At 43.9% G+C, this 21029-nt stretch overlaps 1 protein-coding gene across 3 annotated transcripts; it reads right to left on the bottom strand.

Moving 5' to 3' along the window:
- Positions 1 to 743: 743 nt before the first annotated feature.
- LOC311109322 (ATP-dependent zinc metalloprotease YME1L1-like) lies at positions 744 to 20895 on the bottom strand. 3 transcript variants are annotated; one of them, XM_084152159.1, is made up of 18 exons: positions 20724 to 20895; positions 19688 to 19822; positions 18429 to 18594; positions 18184 to 18285; positions 17819 to 17925; positions 17221 to 17374; positions 16767 to 16874; positions 16230 to 16403; positions 15416 to 15568; positions 14950 to 15082; positions 14747 to 14809; positions 12369 to 12481; positions 11837 to 11992; positions 5872 to 6023; positions 5272 to 5398; positions 4812 to 4885; positions 3233 to 3319; positions 744 to 2291 (listed from the first exon to the last, which is right to left on the bottom strand). In XM_084152159.1, the coding sequence occupies exons 1-18, from the start codon at positions 20754 to 20756 to the stop codon at positions 2148 to 2150; spliced, it is 2181 nt and encodes a 726-aa protein (XP_084008285.1). In that variant the 5' UTR covers positions 20757 to 20895; the 3' UTR covers positions 744 to 2147. The 3 variants fall into 3 exon arrangements, with proteins under 3 accessions (XP_084008285.1, XP_084008286.1, XP_084008287.1); XM_084152160.1 differs by having other exon boundaries at positions 16791 to 16874; XM_084152161.1 differs by lacking the exons at positions 17221 to 17374; positions 19688 to 19822; positions 20724 to 20895 and having other exon boundaries at positions 18429 to 18576.
- Positions 20896 to 21029: the final 134 nt, after the last annotated feature.

Here is a 21029-nt window from a genome sequence, read left to right as displayed (position 1 = left end):
AGTCACTAATTGCAGGCTTCAGTTGAGATGAGTTTTTGTTAAAGGTGCTTGTTATAAAGAAGACAATGGATGTGTGTGTTCTCTCTTCTGTGGCCCTGTCTTTTTTTAATCGACATCTCTTCTTTCAGTGATCATCTTTATGAAACATATCCAGATTAACCAGGTAAAATGGACGTGTTGACAAAAACACTCTATTGTCTATATAATATCAGACTAAATTGCATCTGAGGGGAAGGAGAGGCAGGCTTTTCACTCAAGTGGAACCGACACAAAGCTGACTACAGACAGTCGGTCATGATAGACAGCCAGTGTTTCCTGTGATTGAGGCTAATTTGGCTAACAACAAGAGCACAGTCTCAGGTCAGTGTATCCAACATCAGGTCGTTAAAAAGGTCCAAGAATAGCAGGACGATGCACCCACACGGAGTATCTGTGCAAGGGTACGCTTCACTCTGCTGCAACGTGACAGCTGCACGACCAAAACAGCAAAGAGAGGTGTAGTTTAGGTTGTTGTTGTTGCAGAAGTCGGACTGATATTGTGCGTCGCTGACTCTCTTACCTTGAAAAAAAGGTAATTCGCGCTTGAGCTGACATCCACAGCGGTTACCTTGAACGCAAACCCCGCAAACCTTAAAGGAAATTGCCTTTAAAAAAAAAAAAAAAGGCACATTGTTGTCAGTATGCAATTGAATGAATCCCAGCCAAAGTCTCACGACCAGCGACCAATCTCAATAAGAACAGCATGATTTTAGAACAACTTTAATTTGAGCTTCCAATGAGGAGAAACAGACGAAGTACCTCACATTACCTTTACATCTTAGGCTCAGACACAAGGGCCCGAAATGTTTATATTGAACTACATACAGTGAATGCAGATGAATTCCTTTACACTCAAGAGGGGAAAAAAAAAAAGTCCACAATTCACTGATGATGAATCACATAGGGGACAGAACACTGATACAGCCATTCTGTATTTAGATTCTAAAATGTATATTGAAGTCGTATGGTTCTAATGATAACCCCATATTTTATGGTAGGTGTTTCTAATCACTAATATTCTGCTCAGTGAAAAGGCTATTAGATCTAGTTGGATAAGATCTGCAACCAATTGTTTTCCCTTAACTTTGATAGCATCCCAAATACAAGAGGATTCCATGCACAAAACTGCTAAAGAAAAACAACTGTGCGATAAAGATCCTATTGGTGTGAACTTTCTTTTGCTGAGGGCGATTGGGCCGTTCACATGCTGCTGAAACCTTTTTCCAACTGGGAAGTTTCACCTGAACGACCCTCCAAGTCGTGATTACAAGTGGCAAACCGAAGTTGCGACATTTAACCACAGGCCTTTCACCTTTTCAACCAAAAGATAACAAATTCATTTTTTTGACAATTACAAACTTATCAATGTGGATAAAGTAGCTAGTTTGACCATATTGGCAATGTTTAGCAAGCTAGCTAACTTATCAAGCCAGCTAAAATCTTTATTGCTTGAAGAATTGGTCCGACTTCAAAAGCACTTGAACACAACCATATCAGATTTACGAATTCCCACTTTCCCAGGAACACATGAATGCCCCATAATGCAGCACTTTCTTGATTGATACTGTATATACAAACATTTCAAGGGGGAAAACTCACAATCTCAGACTGCAAACCAATATGAAATGGGGAGGGTTGGGGGGCGCAATGTCAATATCAACAACAACAAAATCACGGCATTGAAAGGGCATTTTTGAGTTTAGGGTGTTAAAAAGAACCTAGCGATAGGTCTGTCTTTTGACGACGCTCCCAACATGAATGGTTCAGACAGAGGAATCAATATCACGAGGGATGAGCGAACACAAATAAAGTTATTCATTTTCATTGAGAGAGAAAATAAACTATACAAAGCCTCTAAAGGCCACGCCATTGCACGTCTTCATATTTTACATAATTCAGATAAATGTGTAACAGGGTTGGGGTCAAATCCATTCCAGGGCTTTGCCCAGCGAGTCATCTAGGGTCCAGGGCTTTCCCCAGCGAGTCATCTAAGGTCCAGGGCTTTGCCCAGCGAGTCATCTAGGGTCCAGGGCTTTGCCCAGCGAGTCATCTAGGGTCCAGGGCTTTCCCCAGCGAGTCATCTAGGGTCCAGGGCTTTGCCCAGCGAGTCATCTAGGGTCCAGGGCTTTGCCCTCTAGGACCAGCTTGATCTCTTTGGCATCCAGAGTTTCGTACGTCAGCAGAGCCTCTGCCAGCGTCTTGTGCTCATCACTGTAGGTCTTCAGGAGGTTTTTGGCTCGCTCATATGAGTCCTAGATAGGAGAGAGAGAGAGAGAATGATCAACAGAGCAGATTATTACATTTCTGTTTTTATAAGAGTGAATATTTGAAAAAAAACGATTATTTAGAAAGTTGAATGATTATTGGTTGGTTGACACAATAATTAACTATACTGAACAAAAATATAGAGGCAACATGTAAAGTGTTGCTCCCATGTTTCATGAACTGAAATAAAAATATCCCAGAACTGTCCCATACGCACAAAAAGCTTTTCTCTCTCAGATGCTGTGCACAAATATGGCTACGGACAACGAACACAATTGCATTTTATCGATGGCAATTTGAATGCACAGAGATACCGTGACGAGATCCTGAGGCCCGTTGTCATGCCATTCTTCCGCCACCATCACCTCATGTTTCAGCATGATAATGCACGGCCCCATGTGAAGGATCTGTACACAATTCCTGGAAGCGGAAAATGTCCCAGTTCTTCCATGGCCTGCATACTCACCAGACATGTCACCCATTGAGCATGTTTGGGATGCTCTGGATCGACATGTACGACAGCGTGTTCCAGTTCCCGCCAATATCCAGCAACTTCGCACAACCATTGAAGAGGAGTGGGACAACATTCCACAGGCCACAATCAACAGCCTGATCAACTCTATGCGAAGGAGATGTCGCACTGCATGAGGCAAATGGTGGTCACACCAGATACTGACTGGTTTTCTAATCCATGCCACTACCTTTTTTTTAAGGCATCTGTGACCAACAGATGCATATATGTATTCCCAGTCGTGAAATCCATAGATTAGGGCCTAATGAATTCACTTCAATTGACTGATTTCCTTATATGAACTGTAACTGATGAAAATACTTGAAATTGTTGCATGTTGCGTTTATATTTTTGTTTAGTATAGATAGGATTTAACATTTAACAAATGTGCAGTGGGGGAAGGTTTGGGAAGCTTACCTTAAGCAGGACCCTGACTTCCTGTTCGATGGCGGCTTGCGTCTCGGGGCTCTGTTTGGTCACTTCAGCATAGGTCATGACACCAAGCTGAAACAATGAGATTTAGTCTCAGGGTTAGGGGCACAGCAGACCACTTATGCAACATCTACTCCTAGGCCCTGCGATAGACTAGCGTCCTGTCCAGGGGGTGGACTTGTACATCAAGCTGCCTCACGCTACAGAAACAGGAAATAGGGTCATGCTCCTATGAGCCGTTCCGGCACGCACAAGCCAAGGCTCGTGCAAGGCTAAATCCTTACTTACTTATAGTAATAAACAGTGTAAGGCCGCATGGGTTGCCAGGTCTGTGGCACAGTAAATCAGTCACTCATTTCAGGGTTGCCAGGTGTGTGGCACAGTAAAATCAGGCACTCATTTCAGGGTTGCCAGGGCAGGTTAAGTAAATGTTTGGACCAAAAGAATCAGAGAGCTGGAGGACATTGATGAGGTTTATCAACAACAACAAAAAAATATCCCTCTAATAAAATTGCTCCTCCTTACGCATTTCAAAATTACATTTGACCCAAGAATTGTATACATGATAAGTTCTGTGGTTGCCATGGCGCCACGAGGAAGCCTAGGCAGAGAGCTGCGGTACACTTAGAATTATTTTGTTGTTTGAAGTGTTTAATAATTGTAATAATTCTAATCAACTTTTTGTTTTCGATAACTTCTTAAGCTTTACTGAGCTAAAATATCTGGTGGTCTTGACCCAAAGTTGCTGGACTAATGGCAAGTTAGTTTTTTTTTGGGGGGGGGGGGGTCTAGATAGCTATGCTAGCTTTCTACACGGCTTTTTTTTTTGTTCCACCTTCCCCGGTTTTTGGAATGTGATGAGGGGATGCCGAGGTCTGAGGGGATGCAGCTCGCCTCACAGGGTGACTATTACTGATGTACGGTGGCCTTTCAGGGCACTGAGCTGAGCCTACAGCCGACCAAGCATCACCCAGGTGGGTAGTTGATGATCCTGCCAACCTACGGAGGAGGAGGATATTGTTGAAGGTGCCTGATGAAGAGCTCCGGGTCAGACTCTCTGACTGATGCTTCTCCCTCCCTGTCCCATCCACATTCAGCCTTCACTTATCAACACTAGCCATCGGCTGTGGAAGACCATCGCATAAGTCAAGAACTGCCACTGCCGGAACCCTACTTTTGTTTTTAAAGCGTCTGAGATTCTCTTTGTAACATCAAATACGTCTATTATTATTATCCTAATAACCTCAGTAGACTATGGTCTGTGGATACGAGGTGAGTAGCAGAGTCGAGTCGGGAACACAGGGAAAGGGTGAAAGTCTGCACCGCAGCCACATCGCTGAGAGATCCCTCCAATCACATGCAATGCCTGAGAACGGCATTTCTGCACAAAGGCAACGCTGCCTTCTAGATTTACGGATACGGCCTTTGAGGAATAAGCCTTTGGTGAAACGAAATGAAATGTATTTTGCCCGTCTAAAATGCAGACTGATAGAAAAAAAGGCAGTTATGAACGATTTCTCATCTTCAATCTACCATTTTATGCGCACGAGGTATAATCTCTTACCTTGTCACTCATTCCGAACCTGGTCACCATCATCTTGGCTATTCTAGTTGCCCCGTCAAAGTCACTTGACGCTCCTGGAAAACAGAACCACCAACAATACAAGAGTAAAGATAAATAAAAATGGTAACAAAGCATGCACCCCCTGCCACTGTTTTGGTAAACAGCTGAGGGATGGGGCTGGAGAAATGTAACCACTCAAATTCATAGACAGAGCTAAGGACGCATCCATGTTCTCCAAATAGTTGAGGCTATCCAGTGCTTGGTTACAATTGCATTGTTGACAAACAACTGAGTAAAACAAAGCTTATATTTTGGGGTTATGATGGGGTACGACAGTTGAACTAAGCTCATGAGGCATTTATAAGTTACATTCTTCAAGAATCAAAATGGGTATAAATCATTCATTTAGAAGCAATATGCTCTACAGCTAAACCCCAACCGAACTAGGCATTTCCCTCACCGGTCGTGATGTAATCGTCGCCGAAGATGAGTTCCTCGGCCACGCGGCCGCCCATGCTGACGTCCATCTGGGCCAGGAGCTGAGCACGCGTCTCACTCCAACGGTCATTCTCTGGGAGCATGGACACCTAAACAGAGAGATAAGGAAGGACTTAGTCTTTCGAGACCATCCATCTTTGGTAAACCATTGCATAATAGTAGTTCTCTGTTCCTCCTGAACTGTTTTAAGGCAAGCCCCCTGGAGCTGCCAACATCCAAACATTTAACAGAGGCCAACTTCTTTCAGGAAGTCCAGGGCAACAGCGCTAAGGGGGGGGGGGGGGCTAAGTAATGGAAGAAGGGACAATGCATTTATTCTGCAAGGTTGTTTACTATATAATGGAGCACATTTAGCTTTGCAATTCGAAACATGGATGAAATGTAACAAATTATGACATTGTTAAATCAGAGGAGAAGTCATGTCAAAGCAAGTGGGATGATTCCATGGTGATCTACGACTGCTTCAAACACTTAAATTATACCATTAATTTATTATACCATATACAACGGCTTCAAAAAAAACGTATTGACCAATCAAAATGCAATGCTCAGTACTACTCACATGGCCAAGAGTGGGCCCTCTGGGCATGATGGTGGCCTTGTTGATGGGCATGGCGTCTTTGGTGTAATACGCCACAATAGCGTGGCCCGACTCGTGGTAGGCTGTGATTTGCTTGTTCTTCTGATCGATGTCCACACTCCTGCGCTCAGGACCTTCAGTGTACAGAGAGAGAGAGAGAGTCAAGCTTTGGTTAATTAAAAAACACTCATCATTCACATTATCGCAGTGCAGGTTTTACTCCAGTACGTTTTAGTGAATTCCAACCTGAAAAGACAGGAGCACCCAACTCCTGAGAAAATATCTGTCCTAGAGAATGAGGAGGAGGGGGGGATCCTGACCAGACAGGCGTTCATTGACCTGACATTCTAACCATCTAGATTAGAATGTCTCTTAACCAGAGACTCTGTCGTTAAGCTCTCTCACGTGGCAGGGTGTGTGTGTATGCATGAAAACATACATGAAATGAGTTTGAATTGAAACTATAGGAAAATGCATAGGAAATGTAGTCATTGACAAGGTCAGAAGTAATGACTTTTAATGGAAATAATAATTGTGTCCTTCAAACTTTGCTTTCGTCAAAGAATCCTCCATTTGCAGCAATTACAGCCTTGCAGACCTTTGGCATTCTAGTTGTCAATTTGTTGAGGTAATCTGAAGAGATTTCACCCCATGCTTCCTGAAGCACCTCCCACAAGTTGGATTGGCTTGATGGACACTTCTTACGTACCATACGGTCAAGCTGCTCCCACAACAGCTCAATAGGGTTGAGATCCGTTGACTGTGCTGGCCACTCCATTATAGACAGAATACCAGCTGACTGCTTCTTCCCTAAGTAGTTATTGCATAGTTTGGAGCTGTGCTTTGGGTCATTGTCCTGTTGTAGGAGGAAATTGGCTCCAATCAAGCGCCGTCCACAGGGTATGGCATGGCGTTGCAAAATGGAGTGATAGCCTTCCTTCTTCAAGATCCCTTTTACCCTGTACAAATCTCCCACTTTACCACCACCAAAGCACCCTCAAACCATCACATTGCCTTCACCATGCTTGACAGATGGCATCAAGCACTCCTCCAGCATCTTTTCATTTGGTCCGAGTCTCACAAATGTTCTTCTTTGTGATCCGAACACCTCAAACTTCGATTTGTCTGTCCATAACACTTTTTTCCAAGCTTCCTCTGTCCAGTGTCTGTGTTCTTTTGCCCATCTTAATCTTTTATTTATATTGGCCAGTCTGAGATATGGCTTTTTCTTTGCAACTCTGCCTAGAAGGTCAGCATCCCGGAGTCGCCTCTTCACTGTTGACATTGAGACTGGTGTTTTGCGGGTACTATTTAATGAAGCTGCCAGTTGAGGACCTGTGAGGCATCTGTTTCTCAAACTAGACACTAATGTATTTGTGCTCTTGCTCAGTTGTGCACCGGGGCCTCCCACTCCTCTTTCTATTCTGGTTAGAGCCAGTTTGCACTGTTCTGTGAAGGGAGTAGTACACAGCGTTGTACGAGATTTTTTTACATATTTTTTTACATTTTACGTCATTTAGCAGACGCTCTTATCCAGAGCGACTTACATTATTTTATTTTTTTTCATACCCCCTGTGGGAATCGAACCCACAACCCTGGCGTTGCAAACACCATGCTCTATCAACTGAGCTACATCCCTGCCGGCCATTCCCTCCCCTACCCTGGACGACGCTGGGCCAATTGCGCGCCGCCCCATGGGTCTCCCGGTCACGGCTGGCTACGACAGAGCCTGGATAATTTCTCGCATGGAATAGCCTTCATTTCTCAGAACAAGAATAGACTGACGAGTTTCAGAAGAAAGTTCTTTGTTTCTGGCCATTTTGAGCCTGTAATTGAACCCACAATTGCTGATGCTCCAGATACTCAACTAGTCTCAAGAAGGCCAGTTTTATTGCTTCTTTAATCAGCACAACAGTTTTCAGCTGTGCTAACATAATAGCAAAAGGTTTTTTTAAACCCTTTTAAAATGATAAACTTGGATTAGCAAACACAATGTGCCATTGGAACACAGGAATGATGGTTGCTGAGAATGGGCCTCTGTACGCCTATGTAGATATTCCATTTTTTAAAAATCAGCCGTTTCCAACTACAATAGACATTTTACAACATTAACAATGTCTACACTGTATTTCTGATCAATTTGATATTTTAAAAATGGACAATTTCTTTTTGCTTTTCTTTCGAAAACGAGGACATTTCTAAGTGACCCCAAACTTTTGAACGGTAGTGTACATACACAGTACCAGTCAAAAGTTTGGACACCTACTCATTCAAGGGTTTTTCTTTATTTTTTACTATTTTCTACATTGTAAAATAACAGTGAAGACATCAAAACTATGAAATAACACAAGGAATCATGTAGTAACCACAGTGTTAAACAAATCAAAATATATATTTTAGATTCTTCAAAGTAACCACCCTTTGCCTTCATGACAGCTTTGCAGACTCTGGAATGCTTTCCCAACACTCTTGAAGGAGTTCCCACATATGCTGAGCACTTGTTGGCTGCTTTTCCTTTACTCTGCAGTCCAACTCATCTCAAACCATCTCAATTGGGTTGAGGTTGGGGGGTTGTGGAGGCCTGGTCATCTGATGCAGCACTCAATCACTCTCCTTCTTGGTCAAATAGCCCCTACACAGCCTGGAGGTGTGTTTTGGGTCATTGTCCTGTTGAAAAACAAATGATAGTCCCACTAAGCGCAAACCAGATGGGATGGCGTAGCGCTGTAGAATGCTGTGGTAGCCATGCTGGTTAAGTGTGCCTTGAATTCTAAATAAATCACAGACAGTGTCACCAGCAAAGCACCCCTACACGTCCTCCATGCTTCACGGTGGGAACCACACATGCGGAGATCATCCGTTCACCTACTCTGCGTCTCACAAAGACATGGAGGTTGGAACCAAAAATCTCAAATTTGGAATTATCAGACCAAAGGACAGATTTCCACTGGTCTGATGTCCATTGCTCGTGTTTATTGGCCCAAGCAAGTCTCTTCTTCTTATTGGAATCTTTTAGTAGTGGTTTTATTGCAGCAATTCGACCATGAAGGCCTGATTCATGCAGTCTCCTCTGAACAGTTGATGTTGAGATGTGTCTGTTACTTGAACTTTGTGAAGCATTTATTTGGGCTGCAATTTCTGAGGCTGGTAACTCTAATGAACTTATCCTCTGCAGCAGAGGTAACTCTAGGTCTTCCATTCCTGTGGCGGTCATCATGAGAGCCAGTTTCATCATAGCCCTTGATGGTTTTTGCGACTGCACTTGAAGAAACGTTCAAAGTTCTTGAAATGTTCCGGATTGACTGACCTTCATGTCTTAAAGTAATGATGGACTGTGGTTTCTCTTTGCTTATTTGAGCTGTTCTAGCCATAATATGGACTTGGTCACAACACAACTGATTGGCTCAAAACTTATTAAGGAAAGAAATTCCACAAATTCACTTAACAAGGCACACCTGTTAATTGAAATGCATTCCAGGTGACTACCTCGTGAAGCTGGTTAAGAGAATGCCAAGAGTGTGCAAAGCTGTCATCAAGGCAAAGGGTGGCTACTTTGAAGAATCTCAAATATATTTTGATTTGTTTAAACACTTTTTTGGTTACTACATGATTCCATATGTGTTATTTCATAGTTTTGATGTCTTCACTATTATTCTACAATGTAGAAAATAGTAAAAATTAAGAAAAACCCTGGAAAGAGTAGGTGTGTCCAAACTTTTGACTTGTACTGTATGTATGTATGTATGTATGTATGTACAGTGGGGAAAAAAAGTATTTAGTCAGCCACCAATTGTGCAAGTTCTCCCACTTAAAAAGATGAGAGGCCTGTAATTGTCATAATAGGTACACGTCAACTATGACAGACAAAATGAGAAAAGAAAATCCAGAAAATCACATTGTAGGATTTTTAATGAATTTATTTGCAAATTATGGTGGAAAATAAGTATTTGGTCAATAACAAAAGTTTCTCAATACTTTGTTATATACCCTTTGTTGGCAATGACACAGGTCAAACGTTTTCTGTAAGTCTTCACAAGGTTTTCACACAATGTTGCTGGTATTTTGGCCCATTCCTCCATGCAGATCTCCTCTAGAGCAGTGATGTTTTGGGGCTGTCGCTGAGCAACACAGACTTTCAACTCCCTCCAAAGATTTTCTATGGGGTTGAGATCTGGAGAATAGCTAGGCCACTCCAGGACCTTGAAATGCTTCTTACGAAGCCACTCCTTCGTTGCCCGGGCAGTGTGTTTGGGATCATTGTCATGCTGAAAGACCCAGCCACGTTTCATCTTCAATGCCCTTGCTGATGGAAGGAGGTTTTCACTAAAAATCTCACGATACATGGCCCCATTCATTCTTTCCTTTACACAGATCAGTCGTCCTGCTCCCTTTGCAGAAAAACAGCCCCAAAGCATGATATTTCCACCCCCATGCTTCACAGTAGGTGTGGTGTTCTTTGGATGCAACTCAGCATTCTTTGTCCTCCAAACACGACAAGTATATTTTGGTTTCATCTGACCATATGACATTCTCCCAATCCTCTTCTGGATCATCCAAATGCACTCTAGCAAACTTCAGACGGGCCTGGACATGTACTGGCTTAAGCAGGGGGACACGTCTGGCACTGCAGGATTTGAATCCCTGGCGGCGTAGTGTGTTACTGATGGTAGGCTTTGTTACTTTGGTCCCAGCTCTCTGCAGGTCATTCACTAGGTCCCCCCGTGTGGTTCTGGGATTTTTGCTCACCGTTCTTGTGATCATTTTGACCCCACGGGGTGAGATCTTGCGTGGAGCCCCAGATCGAGGGAGATTATCAGTGGTCTTGTATGTCTTCCATTTCCTAATAATTGCTCCCACAGTTGATTTCTTCAAACCAAGCTGCTTACCTATTGCAGATTCAGTCTTCCCAGCCTGGTGCAGGTCTACAATTTTGTTTCTGGTGTCCTTTGACAGCTCTTTGGTCTTGGCCATAGTGGAGTTTGGAGTGTGACTGTTTGAGGTTGTGGACAGGTGTCTTTTATACTGATAACAAGTTCAAACAGGTGCCATTAATACAGGTAACGAGTGAAGGACAGAGGAGCCTCTTAAAGAAGAAGTTACAGGTCTGTGAGAGCCAGAAATCTTGCTTGTTTGTAGGAGACCAAATACTTATTTTCCACCATAATTTGCAAATAAATTCATTAAAAATCCTACAATGTGATTTTCTGGATTTTTTTTCTTCTCATTTTGTCTGTCATAGTTGACGTGTACCTATGATGAAAATTACAGGCCTCTCTCATCTTTTTAAGTGGGAGAACTTGCACAATTGGTGGCTGACTAAATACTTTTTCCCCCCACTGTATGTATGCATGCATGCATGTATGTATGTATGTATCTGTGTGGGTGTGCCTGTCTACCTGTGTGTGTGTGTGTGTGCGTGTGTTTGAGTTGCCAAACGTCAGCCTCGAAACCTTAATGACTTGGAGAAGATCTGCAAAGAGGAGTGGGACAAAATCTTTCCTGAGATGTGTGCAAACCTGGTGGCCAACTACAAGAAACGTCTGACCTCTGTGATTGCCAACAAGGGTTTTGCCACCAAGTACTAAGTCATGTTTTGCAGAGGGGTCAAATACTTATTTCCCTCATTAAAATGCAAATCAATTAATAATTTTTTTTACATGCGTTTTTCTGGATTTCTTTGTTGTTATTCTGTCTCTCACTGTTCAAATAAACCTACCATTAAATTGATAGACTGATCATTTCTTTGTCAGTGGGCAAACGTACAAAATCAGCAGGGGATCAAATACTTTTTTCCCTCACTGTATGTATGTATGTATGTATGTATGTATGTATGTATGTATGTATCTGTGTGGGTGTGCCTGTCTACCTGTGTGTGGGTGTGTGTGTGTGTGTGTGTGCGTGTGTGCGTGTGTGTGGTGTGTGCGTGTGTGTGTGCGTGTGCACCCACCCATGAGGATCTTGTCCTTGGAGAACTCCAGCTCCTTCATAGTGACCTGGTCCAGGCCGTCCACCGCTGCCTTCAAGGCCGCCTGGTTCACCAGGTTCTCCAGCTCCGCCCCGGTGAAGCCCACCGTCCCTCTGGCAATGATCGTGGCGTTCACGTCTGAACACACACCCAGCAGGGCCAAAAGCAGGATGTTGTCAGTCCAAAACAGTGGGCTCTTTCATGCAGCCAATTTGGGGGGGGTAGCCGTGATACCTAGTGATCAGAACCTCTCGACTACCGTCGCTATGATACATTAGTCAGCTGATATACTGTCTAAGCCAGGGGTTTTCAAACCTCTCCTCAGGGGACCCCAAGCCGTTCCATGTGTTTGAACTATTCCACTCTTGATTCAACTTGTCAACTAATCATCAAGCCCTTCACTAGGTCAATCAGGTGAGCTAGTTCAGGGCTACAACAACATTGTGAAACGTCTGGGGGGTCCTCAAGGAGAGATCTGAAAGCCACTGATCTAAGCAACTGATATGAGACCTACTAGGATCCACTTTGATCTTCTGCAGGTACCAGTTGAGGATCTCCGTACGTCCTTTCACGTCCGGACGAGGCACGGTCACCTGCATGTCAAACCTCCCCGGACGTACCAGCGCACTAAAAAAGACACAGGAGAGTAATGGGCTAATGATCCAGAGTAATGGGCTAATGATCCAGAGAGTACAGTGGCTTGCGAAAGTATTCACCCCCCTTGGTATTTTTCCTATTTTGTTGCCTCACAACCTGGAATTAAAAATGATTTTTTTGTGGGGTTTGTATCATTTCATTTACACAACATGCCTACCACTTTGAAGATGCAAAATATTTTTTGGGGGTTAAACAAAAAAGAAGACAAAAAAAACAGAACTTGAGCGTGCATAAATATTCACCCCCCCAAAGTTAATACTTTGTAGAGCCACCTTTTGCAGCAATTACAGCTGCAAGTCTCCTGGGGTATGAAGCTTGGCACATCTACCCACTGGTATTTTTGCCCATTCTTCAAGGCAAACCTGCTCCAGCTCCTTCAAGTCGGATGGGTTCCGCTGGTGTACAGCAATCTTTAAGTCATACCACAGATTCTCAATTGGATTGAGGTCTGGGCTTTGACTAGGCCATTCCAATACATTTAAATGTTTCCCCTTAAACCACTCGAGTGTTGCTTTAGTAGTATGCTTAGGGTCATTGTCCTGCTGGAAGGTGAACCTCCGTCCCAGTCTCAAATCTCTGGAACACAAACAGGTTTCCCTCAAGAATTTCCCTGTATTTAGCGCCATCCATCATTCCTTCAATTCTGACCAGTTTCCCAGTCCCTGCCGATGAAAAACATCCCCACAGCATGATGCTGCCACCACCATGCTTCACTGTGGGGATGGTGTTCTCGGGGTGATGAGAGGTGTTGGGTTTGCGACAGACATAGCGTTTTCCTTGATGGCCAAAAAGCTCAATTTTAGTCTCATCTGACAAGAGTACCTTCTTCCATATGTTTGGGGAGTCTCCCACATGCCTTTTGGCGAACACCAAACGTGTTTGCTTATTTTCTTCTTTAAGCAATGGCTTTTTTCTGGCCACTCTTCCATAAAGCCCAGCTCTGTGGAGTGTACGGCTTAAAGTGGTCCTATGGACAGATACTCCAATATCCGCTGTGGAGCTTTGCAGCTCCTTCAGGGTTATCTTTGGTCTCTTTGTTGCCTCTGATTAATGCCCTCCTTGCCTGGTCTGTGAGTTTTGGTGGGTGGCCCTCTCCTGGCAGGTTAGTGGGTGTGCCATTTTCTTTCATTTTTTTTAAAATAATGGATTTAATGGTGCTCCGTGGGATGTTCAAAGTTTCTGATATTTTTTTATAACCCAACCCTGATCTGTACTTCCCCACAACTTTGTCCCTGACCTGTTTGGAGAGCTCCTTGGTCCTCATGGTGCCGCTTGCTTGGTGGTGCCCCTTGCTTAGTGGTGTTGCAGACTCTGGGGCCTTTCAGAACAGGTGTGTATATATACTGAGATCATGTGACAGATCACGTGACACTTAAATAAAGTCCACCTGTGTGCAATCTAAGTAATTATGTGACTTCTGAAGGTAATTGGTTGCACCAGATCTTATTTAGGGGCTTCATAGCAAAGGGGGTGAATACATATGCACGCACCACTTTTCTGTTAATTCGTTTTTTGAATTTTTTGAAACAAGTTATTTTTTTCATTTCACTATTTTGTGTATGTCCATTACATGAAATCCAAATAAAAATCCATTTAAAATTACAGGTTGTAATGCAACAAAATAGGAAAAACACCAAGAGGAATGAATACTTTTGCAAGGCACTGTAATGGGCTAATGAACCAGAGAGCTGACATGTTGTATACAATTCAAACTAAGTACCTGCTCCAATCTCAAACGTGTCAATGACAAATGCATTCTTTATTTACCTTTAGCCTTGTGATTCTACAATGAAATAAAAAGCTTCTCCGTCAATGGAGCGGTTCTATTTCCATCCTATTCAAAATGGATTTGTTCCATTTATACAGCTTTTTGGATTTTTATCTCAAGGATAACTGTTTTAGGGCGACTTTTCCAGTAATCTCACCGACGACATCTTTCACATTGAGGAGGATCATGGTAAAAGGCGGCATCAGTTCTCTGGGCGCATGGGAAGTGTAGTTCCCGCTGGAAGTGTAGTTCCCGCTGTGCAATTTGCTCCAATTAACCACCCAGCCTTACTCCCATGTGACCCCCCACATTTCATGTGTGATTTTGCGACTGAGCTGAAAATCCAGCGGTCTGAAACTTTAAGACTAGACAGCCAACCAAACCAGCCAGCCAGATCCTGACAAAGGGACCTAATGGGCTGATGAAAAGCCTATAGAAACACCTGTTACTACACACTGTAAACATACTTATCCAAAGCCTCCGCAAAGTTTGTAGCGCCAATAACGATGACCCCTTCGTTTGGTTTGAACCTGTTAAAGTATCAACACATTGAATGAGGAAAATGCAAGCCTTGTGATTAGCATCAGGTAAACTTAAAAATCCAGCTTAAATTTATCTAAGTTCTCTGACGCAATAGCTATATACGGTATATTCTTTAAATGTTTCTTACCCGTCCATCTCTGCCAGTAGCTGGTTGATGGTCTGTCTGGAGTAGGGGTGCATGGGAGACTCAATCCTCTTTCCCCCCACGCTGTCAAGCTCATCAATGAAGACAACACAAGGTGCGTTGGCTTTTGCGTCTTCTGCAGACCAAACAGAAAGAGAGAGAGAGAGAGAGTTTTAGGCTGTGTCCCTCCTTTCCTCCATTCCTCTGCTTCATGGACACTGATCAAAAAAGTACTTGATAGGTGAAAGCCATATTGTGGAATGACTGTGTGACACGTTGGAAACTAATGGAATCACTTTAACGCGTTATCCCTTGGGTTGTACTCAGTGCATCTTTTTTCCCAATAAAAATCAATAAAATCGAACCCATCAGGTCCTTTCATCAATCAGCTATCACGAGTGACAGGGTGCAGGTTGGTCAGTCAGTGTATTGATGCAGTACATAGGGTTAGATCTCTTCCGGGACTCACTGAAGAGGTTCCTGATGCGGCTAGCGCCGACACCCACAAACATCTCGTCAAACTCGGATCCCGATGCGTAGAAGAACGGGACGTCGGCCTCGCCGGCTACAGCCCGAGCCAGGAGAGTCTTTCCTGTGCCTGGGGGGCCAATCAGGAGGACGCCTGACAGAACCAGAGGCCACAAAAATAGTGAAACATATGGACACATTGACAGAAATAGATGTAATGGCAGTGGGTAAAAGGACCATACAGATAGGGAGGGGTGCAAGATATCATCTCATAAGTAAGGAAGTAGCCTTAGCTTGTGGACATCTCTGCTTTCTATAATATAATAATAATAAGCCATTTAGCAGACGCTTTTATCCAAAGCGATTTACAGTCATGTGCGCATACATTTTTACGTATGGGTGGTCCCGGGGATCGAACCCACTACCCTGGCGTTACAAGCGCCATGCTCTACCAATTAAGCTACAGAGGACCACACAGTGTAGTGTGAGGCAGCTTAATGTACGAATACACCCCCTGGACAGGACTGTAGTCTATCGTAGGGCCTTACCCCCAATCTATCTCCTGTTTCTGTAGTACGAATACACCCCCTGGACAGGACTGTAGTCTATCGTAGGGCCTTACCCCCAATCTATCCCCTTAATGCTGAGTGCCAAGTAGAGACACATTGGGTCCCATTTTTACATTCTCTGGTATGACTCAGCCGGGGATCGAACTCCCATCCTCAGGGCGGAAGCTAACAAAAAGGCCACCGAGTTAGAAGAAGATAACTGAACGTCTACGGAGTATTCTTTACATTTACAGAAAGACACCTGACCTTTAGGCAGTTTCCCTCCCAGCACGGTGAACTTCTGGGGGTTTCTGAGGAACTCCACCACTTCCTGCAGTTCGTTCTTGGCCTCCTCCACCCCCTTGACGTGCTCAAACGTCACACTCTTCACCTGGACCGGGTCCACTTGTGAGTCCAGGCCCGACGTGGTGCGGAACCTCACTGTTCAGTGCAGAAACGACAACAACTCAGTCAGACACCACCTGGGAATAGTCCTCTACTTAGCATAGAAACTATGCTAGAATAACATGAACTAGTGATTTTGTTAATACCACTTTCCTCTTCCACTCAAATATTTTCAAATATCAATTTACTATTCAATCATTCATTGTTAAAAATGACCAAAAGGTGGAGTTTCTAATAAACACCATCAGCTAGTGCCAGACAGTTGACTGATAATTGATCATATATTTTGGGAGCATGATCAGTGGAACAGCAGCCCATTCAACCATTGCTCTTTATGATAAAAAGCACAAACACAATGCGGTGATTCATGCAAGCGTAGGAATTCAATAGAACACAAACCAGCATCAGAAAAGGAGCCTTTACCCGATAGAAACGGGCTTCTTGACAGGCCATAGATTCCCACGAGGAGGAGGACCAATAGAATCAGCCTGGTCCTCCTTAGTGAGTCTGTCAATGGAAGATAGAAAAATGAGTTACTGCATTAGAGGGTAAGAGATTTAGTTCAACTCAGCAGTGCCATCTTGTGAACACTTGGAGGAACTGCTAGTGGTGGCCATGGGCTTAGTGCGTCACCATAACTGGCAGTCATGATTGACTTCAAGAAGGAGCAAATCTGCTACGAGCTGGGGCAGGGGTTAAAAATATTAGCCTTCACTTTAAAAAAATGTTTCTCAATGATGACTAACACTATCCCTTTAAAGACAGTGCAACATTAACTTCATGTTAGCCACTCTAGGAAGGGAATATGCTGAGTGACTAAGATGCCATGTATGAAGAGAGTTGTGCGACGTGCCGTGTGTCCTCTGAGTGAAGGCCTGGGACCTCATGAAGCCCTCAGTGAAGCCAGTCTTGAAGGCATCTTGTTGGTCACCTGGCAGGTTCTTCTGCTTTACCATGTGGTCCAGACTCTCTGCCTCTGGGGCCTTGTCTGGTCTCATGAGGAGACCCTGTGACGGGGTGTGTGGGTGTGATAATGGGAGAGAGAGCATAATGTATGTGTGTCAGTGGGTGAGTGAGTGAGAGAAAGACAGGGAGGAAAGCAAGAGGTTGAACATGAAACAATGAGATGAATGGGCCCAGACAGAGTGGTCATAAGACATAAAACAGCCCTTTTCACATGAGGGGAGCCAAGCAACAACAACAACAAAACTATGTGTGAAAAATCGGAACAAGGACACAGAGAAAAATGGTTGGGAAATCCCTCTAAAACTGTGTCACGATTTTACAACACATTACAGTACGTGCCAATCTTCACGTTGAAGGGGAAATTCCGGTAAACTTGAGGACAACAAAACAGATCCAGTGGGTTCATTGACTGCATGCCAAACTATGTCTGTCCAAGAGGGGATTTGGGGAGTGTGTGACTTATGCAGTGTGTAACACTTGCTGACCTTCATGAATGTTGTGGTGTAGCCCTCTGGTTCCGCCGGCCTCTGGTAACCGGACTCCACACGTCTGCTCTTCCTCAGAGTCTTGAAGCCTCGGTTCTGGACCCTTACTGAAGGAAAGGCCAAATACAACACTATTCATTTCACTATGTTATGTCACAGGGGGAAAACATGATCGCTTGCGAGTGGGTGTATTCGTTTTGCGTCGCCCGGGGTGGGTGGAGATTTCACCAATGGAATTCTCTCAAAATAGGCAATTCACCATGGTAAAATAATCAACCATCTTCACTTGAGGGTCGCTGGTCACATTCCACAGATGAGGACCACAGATGACACTGATGCAAAGTAAACCAGGTAGGGTTCCTTACCAGGCCAGTATCGGAGATCTGAACAGACGGCTTGTAGAGGACTCTGGTTTGGTCTGTGGAACATTGGCGAGCCAAAAACACCCAACCTTCCGTTTGAGAACCCTATGGAAACAAACAGACAAGTCAACCGAAGACTATCACAAATACACACCATGGAAACTAAAGCTTGTTAACATTTTACTACAAATATACACCCTGCAACAAAAAACACAGCTTCATAAAATTAAAAACAGCTTGGTCCTCACCATGTTTGTTTTGGAAGAAAGAGTCTGCAGAGACGTGGGACGTCCTCCATCTTGAAGCAGCTGGGTCCTCCTCTGAGCCCAGTGAGGGTAGTAACCTGTTCACCAGCTCATCCAGCTGACCAACCCTCAGGTCTGACAGACCCAGGTCCCAGAGGTTCACAGTGGGCTGGGGGGGACAGGAAGTCAGTATGAAGGACACATCAACTGTAATAATGAGCAAGCTTTAGCCTGGTCTCAGATCTGTTCGTGGCCAACTCACGACCATAGGGGTTGCCGAACAGGCTAGTTTAGCTAAGCTTGCTGTACCATCATTTCATAGTTATTGGAATTTAAAGAGAGAAAAGTGGTCAAATGTAGCATTGCAGTGTCAGTTTCGCTAGCTATGCAAGCCAGGGCTTAGTATGAAATGATGTGCTGCTCCAGTGGCCATGATTTTATGATCTCTAGCCAATTGATGAGCAATAATAACACATACAAATTGGAGAGCTGTGAGTGACAATAAATATCTGCAATGATGTTTTTACTCATCCTCAGTGTCCATGGCACATGATATTGCTGTGTTTAGTGATAGTCTGAGACAACAATACTCTCCCTAACCACAACGACATGGGGCAGCAGGTAGCTTAGTGGTTAAAGAGCATTGGGCCAGTAATTGAAAGGTCGCTGGTTCGAATCCCCGAGCCGACTAGGTGAAAAATCTGTCGATGTGCCCTTGAGCAAGGCACTTAACCTTAATTGCTCCTGTAAGTCGCTCTGGATAAGAGCGTCTGCTAAATGACTAAAAATGTCTGCTCGGGGAGCTGTGCCTAGCCCGTTAGAGCTAGCCCCTGCACAAACCAGGATTTCCATCATTCCAACGTTATGTTACACGTCAGTCAGTCCAAAGTCGCACTGGGGCTCCTGAGGATAGTGGAGGGGGTGGAGCCAGTTGTGTGAGCTATAGCTCTAAAAAAGGTAGACAGTGTAAATTCAGAGGCTTGTCCAGTCTGAGGGAGAACTGCTGCCTTGTGTCAGGAATTAGCCTAGGCTATGACTGATAACAAATGTACCGCCTATGATTGCCATAAAGTAGGCTAATCTTACAAGAAAGAGTCTAAGGGGCCTTTTCTGACCAGCATCCCATTGACCGCCAGACTAGCCAAAATCTATAACTTGACCCTTACCTTAAACCGAACCCTTAACCTAATTTCAACCTAATTTGAAAATGCAACATGGGTTTGCATGTCAGCCACACACCCTTAGTGTTTCCCTTATCGTACCTCTGTGAGCAACAGGTCCTGCTCTGGTGTGACATATGTCTGCAGGCTCTGGACAGAAGCTGTGGCTGTGGAGCTGGCTGAGTTCTTCAGGGAATGGAGGCCATTGATGAGCTGGCCAATGAGCTGACTCGTTACCTAAGAAGAGTCAGAGGCCACAGAGATGGAAAAATTGGAAATAAATGACATACGTGATTTGTGTAATGTTGGCATATATTGTGCTGATAAACAACGTTGCAGGAGGGATAGTGATTTCCTGGATGTAGGTGCCCAGCCTACGATATTTATTTCACTGCACTACTGCGCAACTTACAGCAGATTTGTGAGACAACCCAGGCTAGGGAACTGATGAGGGAAGGTCATTTGAGTTCAACCTGTCTCTCTCTTCTAAGGATATCAAAGGCATCACAAGCCCCTGCCTGGGAGTTACTGGTGTGGAGAGCTCCCAAGTTGCATCCAACGTTATGTACTACTAGTCAGCAGCTTCCCTGTGACCCACTGACCAGATTTGACATCTGGGGACAATCATTTCTCTTATGTTACAATTTAAAACAGCCATCCTCATGCCATTGATTGACAGTATTAATCGGTATTGTCATTCACCGGCAGGTGTAAATAGCTGGATTATGCAACTGATTGATATGGTATGGCATAACCAATTGGTCAGCTAGTTGGTTAGTTAACCTAATTTATAACTAGCTAGCTTCAAATGAACTGTATTTACAACTGTCAAAATATCGCTGTGGCGTTAGTATGAAGAGACAGTTAACGTTAGCACATCATGAGATTGAGAACTGCGTACGTTACCTACAGCAACTAGTTAGCTAAATAAGCTTGATAACAGGGTAAGTAGCAAACTGTATGTATGGCTAGATAAATACATAACTTTAAACAGCTAGCTAGTTAAACGTGCTGTCTCTTATCTCTAACGTTAACTAGCCAGAACTTTCGAGCAGCTAGCTAGCTAGCTAGGTTACATCAGTCACCTAGATAGCTGATTAGCCGGCTATGCTATCCTGGCTTTGTATCACTGCCTTACCTGTGGCTGGAACGTCGCCGAGAAGGAAAACATTATTACAGCAACTTGAGGGTTAGGATGTGAAGACAAACCCTCAATGTTACTGAATATACCAACTCCTCCTGGGCACTGTCTTTTTGTTTTTCTCTCGTTACTCAACTATGTTACTTTCATGAAAATGGCTTCTTCCAGTGAGGTCAACGTGACGTCTGGAATAAATTATTTCCGGTTGGAACACGATTATTCTCTTCTCTACACTTCTCTAGCTACTTCTCCAATACTTGTGTTTTCTTTTTTACAAATAATATGTTTGCCACGTTGTTGGCA

Source organism: Coregonus lavaretus, assembly GCF_964263955.1.
Source record: "Coregonus lavaretus genome assembly, chromosome: 34".
Classification (NCBI taxonomy): Eukaryota; Metazoa; Chordata; class Actinopteri; order Salmoniformes; family Salmonidae; genus Coregonus; species Coregonus lavaretus.
This window is presented reverse-complemented; position numbering and strand designations above follow the sequence as displayed.